An 11,747-nucleotide genomic window follows, 5' to 3' on the forward strand; every position below is an offset into this window, starting at 1 on the left:
TTCTAACAAAAAAATAAAAATACTAATAAGAGATGTACTTTTTTTATTTTCTTTTTATTATTTTTATAAATTTTTGTATAATTATATTTTAATATTTTTGTATAAAAAATGTAATGAATTAAATTTTTATAATCTGTTATTTATATTTAGTTTATTACTAATCATAAAAAATATTTAGTTTATTATTAAATAAAATATAAAAATACTAATTTTTATTTTTTATTTTTAATATCTTGTCTTTATAACTAAATGAAGCCTAATAAATTTAGGCGTCTCGTACATTCAATATTATTTAAGATAACTACTGAACTAATATACACAAAAGCCAAAAAGTGTACGAATTTTTTAAAATTTTCCCCATTGATTCGGATCTTAATAGGCTATAATTGTGAAGTATGCAGTGTTGTGACTTGTTTTTATTAATTTATAGAGTGTTATGATGACTTCAGATGTCATTCCACAAAAGTATATGAAATCTACTGTTTGGCGAGTTGAGTTATTTTGTTTTGTTTTATTTTTTTGGGGTAATAAATAGAATAATTACTGAGACGAAAATATATTCATATACAAATAATAACTAAAATATTAATACATATATTATATAATTTGGTAAAAATGTCGGATTATTTATTAGTGATTTGTAGTCATTAATTACTTATTATTATTAGTATTTTTAATAGTGTGAAATTTTATTTAATGATGTGGAATTATTTATTTATTTTTTACTGATTAAGTAGGATTTTCACTTATCACCACTATTAGTTGGTGAGATTACAGTAATACAAAAAAAATGCATGAACAAGATGGCTTGAATTCGTTTCTGCAATTCTGTTTCAGCACGTACCATTCTAATTTCTACACATTCCATGCTACTGTTTTTATTTAAGAAAAGATGCACAACACGTGATGACGTGCAGGTTCCTTTTATTTTTCTGCATTTGCATGTGTTATCCACTTTAAAGTAACAATAGAACTGATAAAGATAAATTATATATGGTTTTTTATTTATTATTTTATATTACAAGAAGTTAAGAAACATTGATTTCCTCAGGCCAATTGCATTTCTAAATATAAAGTAAGCATGGGCCAACTTTATGAATAATATAAATCTGCTAAAAAGATGGTAGCAGTAGTTGAATGAAATCATGTATTTTTTACCTGAATTAGTGACCGATTTGATTTGTAGGAAGCATCCAACAGTGAATCTGGAAGTCCAAGAAAGTAGGATTTTCTTTCATTCCCATGATCCCATCCCTAAGTTGCTACTTTATATGTGTGGGATCCACATTCCCCTCGTATCATAGTAAGTAAGTATCATACTTAAAGGGGGATTGATGTTCAAATCGATCGATCCTCAAAATATGTAGCGAGTTATTTTTTTAAAAAAGTAAGGAGTGAATATAGGAAAGACTATATTATTTGAATTATAACTCGTTGGTACATAATGAGTTATTCTATAGTACTGTGAAAATTCAAGTACAGTCGACTTTACTTAAAGTTGATTATATCTGAGAATCGTTAGATAATTTGACTGATTTGATTAAATTTTTATCTAATGACTCTTAGATATTAACTTCACGTGAATTCGACTTCAATTGATTTTTCACCTTATTTTACCATCCGAAAAATTAACGTTTTAATTTTGTTATTAAAAGATAGGTAGTGAGGCACACGCACCAATGTAGAGCGTGTGGTAAAGCAGAAAAGAAGAGGATCTAGCAAGGTGTGTGTGGGTGTTTCTTTTTAAAGAGTGTCTTCCTTTGTGAACTCTTCATTCATTCTCTCATTCTCATAAGAAGAAGAAGAAGATGATGATGGGTCGGCTCGCAACTCTCTCAGAAGTGGAACCAATCAACGACCAAGTTGACCACCAAACCTCTTCTTCTTCTTCTTCTTCTTCTTCTTCTTCTAAGAAGGTTCTCCATGCATGGCGAAACTGGAGCTGCATCAAGTCTCACTTCAACAAGAAGCACCCTGATCTGAAGCTTCTCCTCAGTGTCCTGGCTTGTCCTCTCTTCCCTGTCCCTCCCCACCCTTCTCTCCCTTCCCTCAACCATGCCCAGGCATGCATGCATTCTTTAATTTTGTTGTCAGTGGAATGCTATCCCCACTTGCAGTTTTTTCTTTCCTTTCTTTTGCAAAGAAAAGGAATGTGTCCTTCTTTCTCCCCCATGTGCATCTCATTTATTCTAAACATACTAACTTTTTCACATCTACTCTCACCTTTTACTTTAACTCTCTCTAACAATAACTCTACTCTATGTCCACTCACATTGATGCAAAATGAGTCTTTCTTTTTATTGTGACAGGTGTCATCATCAGCTGAGTACATTATCCAACACTTCACGGCAGCAACAGGGTGCCGGAAGTTAGAAGGGACGGTGAAGACTGTGTTTGCAACGGGGAAGGTGGCAATGGGTGTGGTGGATGAGGTTGGAGCCACTGCAGGAGTATCAGAAAAAGGCTGCTTTGTCATCTGGCAAATGATACCTCATAAGTGGCAGATTGAGTTGGTTGTCGCCGGTCACAAGGTTGTTGCCGGCTCCGATGGCACCGTCGCGTGGCGCCATACCCCTTGGCTCGGCCCCCATGCCGCCAAAGGCGGCGTGCGCCCTCTTCGGAGAGCTGTTCAGGTGAATTCACCCTCACATCAGTAATGTTAGGAGAACAAAAAAAACAGCCAAAACTTATTTTATTTAGCATTCATTAATTGTCGCAATAATTAATGAATACTAAAAATAAATTATGACTGTTTTGACTAATTTTTTTTGTTACCAAATATTTTCGATGTTATAAATATTCTGTTAATAACTTGTCATTTAATTAATACATCAGTGTAGGAGTTATAATTTGCACTGAAAAACACCTAATATTTTTTCCTTGTGAAAGTGTCAAATTAAAATTTTGGAGTATACCTGAATTTCTGTCTTAATATATTTATCAAATACAGTTACCAAACACAACCTTAGTACTAGTTTGTTTTGGTGTCAGCAAGGTTTGATCATGGGGTAATGTTTGGTTCCAAAATTGTTGCTGGTGTTTTGGGACATTTCTTAAATGATTTATTTGGGATCTAAGCGCCAATCTAGTGATGTTTGGCTCTGACAAGATTATTATGCCAACTCTAATATTATAAACAAATTGATGGTGTTGACACCTAACTGTATTGTTAGCTCCATGAACTGATTATCTGTTTTAGATTTGAGTTAGCAACGTTTTTTGAAAAAATATTTATACTTTTCAAAAACACAAGCTTTTTTTTTAAATAAAAAAATTTATGTATTTATATTTGTAATTTTTAAAAGTTAGAAGTACTTTTAAAAATATTTAAAAAAATTTTAAAATTGATTTTTACTTATCAAAATTAAAAAATTTAATATAACTTTATATATTAATTAATATCCAACTTTAATTTTTATATTAATGCTTATTATAATATTTTTAAATTCTAAAAATTATTTTATCAAATATAGTTGGTATTACTTGTGTATATTAAATATCATTTTTAATTTAATTTATTAAACATAAATATTATAATTTTTAAAAATATATCTCTTAAAAATTAGTTTTTATAAACTACTTTTAAAAAATAAAAATTTCTCCAAACCAAATCTTAATCTCATTTGTAATATAATAGTGTAAGGAATGAGAGCCTCTTTAAGTATGTAATATGGTGGGGTTTGAAATTTAGGATTATTAAGATAAAAGATTCAATGATTATACATTTATCTAGAAATTGTGTGGATGATTTGGACTTGTGATGAAATATAATCATAAATGCTTTATTCTGCATATGCTACCGGCCAATACAATGGATCTTTGTTTCCTTACTAAAATTCCCTTGTTTTGTTTCGATCTAACCACATTCTTGTTTTTCCTTTTCTTTATTTTCGGAGCCTGCTTCAAATAGGAACCCATCATCATCATCAATTCATCATGCATGTGTAATTAGTTTGGCATGGCTAATTAGTTTTAAGATTCTCTCTATAGTGGAAAATGTCTCAATATGTCAAGACAAAAACAAAAGACTCTCAAATATCAATTTACTTTGTCATGGGGAAAACGTTATCTTTTTTCCATATGGTCCACTCTCTGAAACTATGAACACCATGAAAATCCGTAGAATAGTGACTTGACTTGATCAGCATCTAAGTAAAGAGACACCTCTTATTAATATTTTGGGCCACCACAGATATAAAATGTATCAAATTAATCTGTGTCTCATCTTATAAATTACTCATTTTTTCCTGTTTTTTTCGATGTGAGACTAATTTCATACACTTCTCGATCTTCGTACCAAGACCACTTATTTTTCTTGTATTCATTATGTACTTATTATTGTATCGTTTTAACATTTCAGTTGTTAATGTTGTAGGGACTAGATCCTTTGGCAGTGTCTGCTGTATTCAGTGGTGCACAGTACATGGGAGAGAAAGAAATCATGGCCACTGATTGTTTCGTTCTAAAGCTGTCAGCAAATCAGAAGGACCTTGTTGATCGCAGTGATAACACGGCAGAGATGATCAAGCATGTCACATTTGGATACTTCAGCCAGAAAAATGGCCTTCTAGTGTACCTTGAAGACTCTTTCCTCACAAGGATTCAGTCACCTGGTACTCACCCTACTTATTGGGAAACAACAATGTCAACAACGATTGAGGATTATAGAATGGTGGACGGCGTCATGATTGCGCATGGCGGCAGGTCCACCGTGATTATCACCAGGTTTGGTGATAATCTGAGGGCAGGACCTGCCGTTACGCGGATGGAAGAGTCTTGGACCATTGATGATGTTGCTTTCAATGTCCCAGGCCTATCCATGGACTGTTTTTTACCACCTAAGGAGCTACAGAAAGATGATGATTATCCACAAGAGAATCTTGATTGGAGATCACCTTTGAATACATGATGTGTAAAAATTGGACCTTTTTTTTCTTTTTATTTCTTCATTTCTTTGAGCTAAAGAAATGGTTGCTGCTAATTTTTATAGATTTAACATATATATGTATTGCTGATTCTGGGCATAATGGATCATGTCAGTTATTAATTGTGTATGATTTTAGAGTTCCTTGTAAAAAAGTCCGGGTTCTTTTTGCGTTTTAATTTTCTATTTTCAAGATTTTGTAAATAAAAAAGAGGAAAGTGAAAACAGAATTTTATTATTTTCACTTACAAAATTCTAAAATCAGAAAAACTGACATAGAAAACAGAATCTAAAAAATACAAACCGAACAAACTCTTATGTTCTTATGGTAAATATTAAAATAAATATGGGACTATTTCTCTTCCAAAGAAATGAGAAATCATTATCTCATGTTTCTCATTTGTGGAATCTGGTTTAAAGTGTGAACCTACAGAGTTAGACATGTAATTTTCTCTCTGCTTGGAAAAAGGTATGCTGGAGTTATAAGATTTCTTCTGAGATAAGAAGAAAAATTTAAAAACAAATAAATAAATTCAATCATAGTAGATATATTTAGTGTTAACTATTTATTATCACATTTACATAACAATACTATTATCATTTAATCTACACTACATCTATATTTTAGCTCAAAATCTCCCACACCCTTTCTTCCCCTATATTTTCCAGGAAAGAAGAAATCATAGAAAACTCCACTTACTTAAGAAGATTAATCAAAAAAGGGAAAGAAAATGAAGGGGTGGCAAAAAGAGAGCCGATATAAGATACTATTAACATTTCATAAAATAGTTAGTATTATTATAAGTACTCAAACATCCAATTCCTTCATCCTAAATCCATTCTACTTTGTATTCTTTATATCAGACCAACCAAATTCATTCTACCTTTCTTTTTTTACCTCCACTAAATTGTTTTTGTTATTGTTTAGGAAAGAATTAGCTAAGGTTTCAAGTCAACCATTTTTACCTGCATCATCTTTAGGTGCAGCAATCTTTTCTCTTGAACTGGATTCTCATTTTCCCTTCTAATCATGGGAATTTTCTCCCTTAGTTCTTCCTCAACTCTACCCCATAAAATCACCAGAGTGAATCAGAACAATAACAACCACTTGTCCTTTACAAGAAGGACAAACATTGTGCATTGTCAAGGGGGTGGAAATGTGAAAAATTCTTCTGGCCTTTCTTCTATATTACAAGAAAGACCTACATTTATCAACACAGAACACACTGCAACTACTATCATGGATCCGGGAAGCTTCGTCTTGTCGCAAAATGCGAAAAGCCACGGAGAGATTGTAGTGAAGGATTTGGTGAGTTATGGTGGATCAGCATCCAATGCATTAATAGGAGTGGAAGATGGCATAGGAATTGTCAAGTTTCTAAGAGGGAAGAAGTTTTTTATAACTGGTGCAACTGGCTTTCTAGCAAAAGGTATTAGTCTATCTATGATTATGGAATTTGGACCATGGTTCTACTGCTTTTAAAATTATGATGCACAATTAACACTCATTTGCTATTAATCTTAGTTCTTATTGAGAAGATTTTAAGGACAGAACCGGATGTCAGCAAGATGTACCTTTTGATTAAGGCAGAGAATAAGCAAGCTGCAATAGATAGATTGAACAATGAAGTATGCTTTTCTGATATTTTGTATCCTCAGTTTACATTTGTCAGGTTTCATGGTTTTACACTTTTACTTCCTGATTTTATGATCTTTTTTTGTTTCTTTTTTATGATTTAGATCATAAATACAGAACTTTTCGGATGCCTTCGGCAAATCCATGGAAAAACATTCAAAACCTTTATGATGAGCAAGCTAGTTCCGGTTGTAGGAAATATTTGTGAATCCAATCTTGGACTAGATGAGGATTCTTCTGCTGTTATTGCAGATGAGGTGGATGTAATTGTGAATTCAGCAGCTAATACTACATTTGATGAAAGGTTATTATCTTCTAATTCACCAGATTACTTCTCCATCACTGTTAAAGTTTCCCCATTTTCTTAGAGTTATATAATTTGACTATAATCTCAGATATGACACTGCTATCAACATAAACACCAGAGGACCATGCAACCTTATGAGCATTGCCAAAAAATGCAAGAGGCTTAAGCTTTTTCTACAAGTTTCAACAGGTAAAATGACACCAGTAGGTCGAAAAGTGCGGAAGATTATCAGAAACTATAACTATTGAAAGAAGTAATGTCACATTGGTTACCCCATATTCTTTCTTGTGATTTTGCAGCTTATGTTAATGGACAAAGACATGGTAGAATATTGGAAAAGCCTTTCAGCATTGGAGATTGCATAGCAAGCGAAAACTCTTTGCCTAAAAGTTCATCAAAAGTCCTTCCCACATTGGATATCGAAAGCGAAATCAATCTGGTTTCGAATTACAGGGGAAACTTTGAGGACAACATCTTAGCTCAAAAGATGAGGGAGTTGGGTCTAGAAAGGTATTGAGTGTCCTAATATTTTGCCCTTAGGAAACTCAGAAACGTTCTGTCTCCTATATAGATTTTGATCACACAAATTGTAGATGATTCTTAAGATGCATAATATATTTTGATGCAAGTGAATGTCATAATAGGGCTAGAAGACATGGATGGCAGGATACTTATGTTTTCACCAAGGCCATGGGAGAAATGATGATAGACAAAGTGAGGGAGGATATTCCGGTTGTCATAATTCGACCAAGTGTTATAGAAAGCACCTTCAAGGAGCCATTTCCTGGTTGGATGGAAGGAAACAGGTACTATCCATCTCCCTCTAAAGAAAAGTAACACCAAAGTGAAAGACTAATGGAACTTGTCTAGTAGCTTGTTCCTTACGAAAGCTGGAGCTCGCTGGCGAAATTTCTATACAATAACTCACATTTTTCTTGCCACAATTAGGATGATGGATCCAATAGTTCTTTGCTATGGTAAAGGGCAGCTAACTGGTTTCTTGGTAGACCCGAATGGAGTGCTCGACGTAGTAAGTTAGTGAGACTTAAAAGTTTGATTCTTTCACAAGAAAAACAAATGGGAAAAGCACAAAATTGCATTCATATATAACCATAGTTCTTTGGATGAACCTGAATGCACAGGTGCCAGCAGACATGGTAGTTAATGCAATGTTAGCAGCAATGGCAATGCATGGAATCAGCAAGAAGCCAGAGATCAATGTCTACCAAATTGCTTCATCTGTGGTGAACCCTTTAGTCTTCAGGGAATTGGCAAGATTGCTCTATGAACATTACAGCTCCTCACCATGCATTGACTCAAATGGTAGGCCAATCCAAGTTCCAATGATGAAGCTTTTTAGCTCCACTCAAGAATTCTCTGATCACATTTGGAAAGATGCTATTCAGAAGAGTGGCCTTACTGATATAACACTCTCAAAAGAAGTGTCTCAAAAGCTTGAAAATATATGCAGAAAATCAGTGGAACAAGCAAAGTACTTGGCTAATATCTATGAGCCATATACATTTTATGGTGGAAGGTTAGATACTTACTAAAGAAATTTCAATCATACATTTTTTGAAGAATAAATTAAAAGAATGATTAAATAAATTCTTAGTCCCTTGTTGGTGCAGGTTTGATAACAGCAATACTCAAAAATTGATTGAGAGCATGTCTGAAGAAGAAAAGAGGGACTTTGGATTTGATGCAAAGAGCATAGATTGGGGAAATTACATAACCAATGTCCACATACCAGGTCTAAGGAGACATGTCATGAAAGGAAGAGGGATGGGTAGTTAGTGAGATTGAATCATCAATCATGTGCCTTATTTCAACATTTGCAACTAACTGTAATAAAAATATATAAATAGAATATATATAGTTTTATTTTCCTTCTTTACTTGGTAGAAAAATGGCTAGAACCACATGATGAGTAAGGTTTTCAAGTTTCAACATCCCACTGTAATTTATGAACAATCAAATTTCTGACTATTTCCTTTGGTAGAGAATTCACTAGTGATGTCATGTGTTTTTGTGTTTGTGGAAAAAGTGAGTGCAAAAGAAAATTGTATGGTTGGTGTGTATTACAGAATACTATTTTGCTTTGAATGATTCAAATTCAAACCATGATTCATGGAACCCACAAGTCATTAATTCCGTGCTGTATTGGTGGAATGAGTGGTTGATAATGCACATGATCTATTAGTACTAGATGAAATTGACACTCACCTAAGTCAAATTAATATTTGTTGGTAAACCAGATTAGTGTAGTTTGATTCTTAGGTGATCTTGGATTCTTGGTCCCTTGATCCTTGCAAGTACAATGTTTTCTCATTCATTTAAGTACATACACAAATTCTGAATCTTCATTCTATAAGTAAATGATCCCACTTAAAATTATTATAACTAATTTAAAATGATATATTGTTGTTAGGGATAGATTAGACGATATGTAAAGGTAATGTTAAATTTGGAAGCTAATTTATAAAAAATATTGTACAATACATCCATTTGGCAATTTATATATGATTCAATATTATTATTATATAAAAAAATACAAAGAAAAGATATACAATTTTAATATAGATAATAGTTGTATTTAATTATTATTTTATAATTCAGTTAAGTAATGATATGCAGTAAATTTAATTGATTAAAAAGGTTTAAAATTTTGTTTAGTGATATATCAAAACTAATTTAAATTTTGTAACGATTGATGTTTATTTTTGTTTTTTTATCTTTTTTAGATTATATTTAAATAATATAATACAATGATGATACTATTAGATAAAATACTATATGAATATTATTAATATTTTGATAATTAAAAATGACATTCAATTTTCTAATTTTATTTTTTATGAATCATGATAATATATATTTTCAAGAATATTATTACAACTAAATGTTATTAAAAAATATAAATTATTGAAAAAAAAATGATATGTAAACGACAAAGTAACTAATAATGAATACAATATAATTATTAAAAAATTAAAAAATTAATAAATACAATCACACAATCACCTAATACATATGTTTAGCAAATTAAAAAAATAAAAGTAAAAACTATGGTCATTAGTCAAATTATAGTTTACAAAAAATTAACAAGAGTGGAGAGAGAAAGAGAAAATAATATGAAATTACAAAAAAAATCATTTTTTTCTTAAAAAATTATATTTTATACATAAATATATTATTTTATGTATATAGTTTAATCCCAATTAAATCTCGATCCAACCTTTAAACCTTTAATTATATTAGTTCAATCACCAATTAAATTTCCAAAACCTTGCTTTTTTCTACTAATATCTGCAAACTTTTTAAAAATATATTTTAGCATAAAACTCTAAAACCTAATTTTTAAACACTGAATCTTAATTTTTAATTTTAAATTCTAAAAAAATAATATTAACTAATTAAAAATTAATTTCTATATTTAAAACAAATAATTAACCATATAAAAATTAGAAATAACTATGAATTAAGTGAACTAAAATGAATAATATACAAAATTTGAGAGTTAGTAGATATAATTAATATTTTTAACTGTTTTTTCAGGGAAGTAGATAATACGAAGAGAGGCAGTTGGCAGGTATTGACTGGAAGGTTTCTATGGCGCCAACTTGACTCAAGAGTCCTCAGTCCACACCGTTGACCTTCATTGCTTCCCTCAAAAATATCTTCATAAACAAGTTGATTAGTGGGGACGATTCCAATGTTTAAATATTATTATAAGGAAATCATTAATTCATATTTAATTTAATATAATGCAATACAATAAGTGATGATATAGGAGCATGACAATAGAGGGTGTTCATGAGTTGTGTTGAGATGAGTTGGATTAAACTTTAATTTGTTCTTTCAATTGAGCTTTTTAGTTAAATTTTAATTGTTTGATCATGTAAGATTTTCAAAAATTACAACTTCTACTATTGATTATAGATATTTTCATTTATTTTTTTTTCCCCAAACAATTGCATGCCTCACAGATCAGAATTGTATATAAACATTAAAATTATAAGTTTTGTTTGTTTGGTGTTTACAATAAATTTTGGACGGCCTAATAATGCCATGTCAGGTAACTTCCACAAACAAAGAGATGATACAATTTCACACCAAATTTAAATATTATATATTATTATTGTAATAAATGAAAACTTATATATTATTGCAATAAATTTATATTTAATTATAGGAAATGTATAAAACATTAATCTTTTATTAATCAATATTAATTAATTTTTAAATATATATTTTTTTAATTTTCTTCTTATCAAAAGATTTAAAATTTAGAGATGAAAAAGAAAATTATGAATATTAGAGTACAAAAATAATTATAAAAAAATTAAATACTTATTTGAATGTCATTAAATCAATAAAAAAAAATTTCATTGAAAAAAGATTTTTTTATATTTTTAGTGTGTTTGACAAATTTCTAATAATAAAAGGAAAGCCACTAAAAAAAATAAAAAAACATATTTTTTGAGAAGTTATAATTTGCATCTTTTTTTAAGAGAAAAAATCATAAACAGCTCCTGATAATTACCTTGAAAGACAACGAAACCCTTGACAAAAAAATATCCAACCTGATTCCTGAACTTTACTTTTATGGACTGATTAGTTTCTGTGCCAAAAAAATCAATGTTGTTTTTTTGTACAAAGCAGTTCAAAAAAAAGATCCTGTTGGGTTGAATATTTTTTTTGTCAAGGATCTCGTAGTCCATTCGAGATAATTATCAGAAGTTGGGTGGAATATTCACTCTTTTTTAAAAGATATTTTTTTCTTAAAAAAGATATTTTTCACATAATAAATATACAAAAAATATTTTTATCTTATTTTATCCAAATATAATTGATAGATAGAAATATTTTTTACATTA

At 30.4% G+C, this 11,747-nt stretch overlaps 2 protein-coding genes across 3 annotated transcripts; both read left to right on the forward strand.

Annotated features, from left to right (window-relative positions):
* The first annotated feature begins 1,793 nt into the window (after window positions 1-1,793).
* Window positions 1,794-5,054, forward strand: LOC107492608 (uncharacterized). Of its 2 annotated transcripts, none has more exons than XM_016113643.3 (3): window positions 1,794-2,063; window positions 2,310-2,633; window positions 4,376-5,054. In XM_016113643.3, the coding sequence occupies exons 1-3, from the start codon at window positions 1,809-1,811 to the stop codon at window positions 4,907-4,909; spliced, it is 1,113 nt and encodes a 370-aa protein (XP_015969129.1). In that variant the 5' UTR covers window positions 1,794-1,808; the 3' UTR covers window positions 4,910-5,054. The 2 variants fall into 2 exon arrangements, with proteins under 2 accessions (XP_015969129.1, XP_052118736.1); XM_052262776.1 differs by having other exon boundaries at window positions 1,794-1,997.
* Window positions 5,055-5,550: 496 nt separating this feature from the next.
* Window positions 5,551-8,817, forward strand: LOC107492607 (fatty acyl-CoA reductase 2, chloroplastic-like). The gene is made up of 9 exons (XM_016113642.3): window positions 5,551-6,354; window positions 6,450-6,553; window positions 6,665-6,864; window positions 6,956-7,056; window positions 7,167-7,377; window positions 7,512-7,673; window positions 7,816-7,897; window positions 8,010-8,404; window positions 8,499-8,817. The coding sequence occupies exons 1-9, from the start codon at window positions 5,955-5,957 to the stop codon at window positions 8,662-8,664; spliced, it is 1,821 nt and encodes a 606-aa protein (XP_015969128.1). The 5' UTR covers window positions 5,551-5,954; the 3' UTR covers window positions 8,665-8,817.
* Window positions 8,818-11,747: the final 2,930 nt, after the last annotated feature.

Source organism: Arachis duranensis, chromosome 6 (genome assembly GCF_000817695.3).
Source record: "Arachis duranensis cultivar V14167 chromosome 6, aradu.V14167.gnm2.J7QH, whole genome shotgun sequence".
NCBI lineage: Eukaryota > Viridiplantae > Streptophyta > Magnoliopsida > Fabales > Fabaceae > Arachis > Arachis duranensis.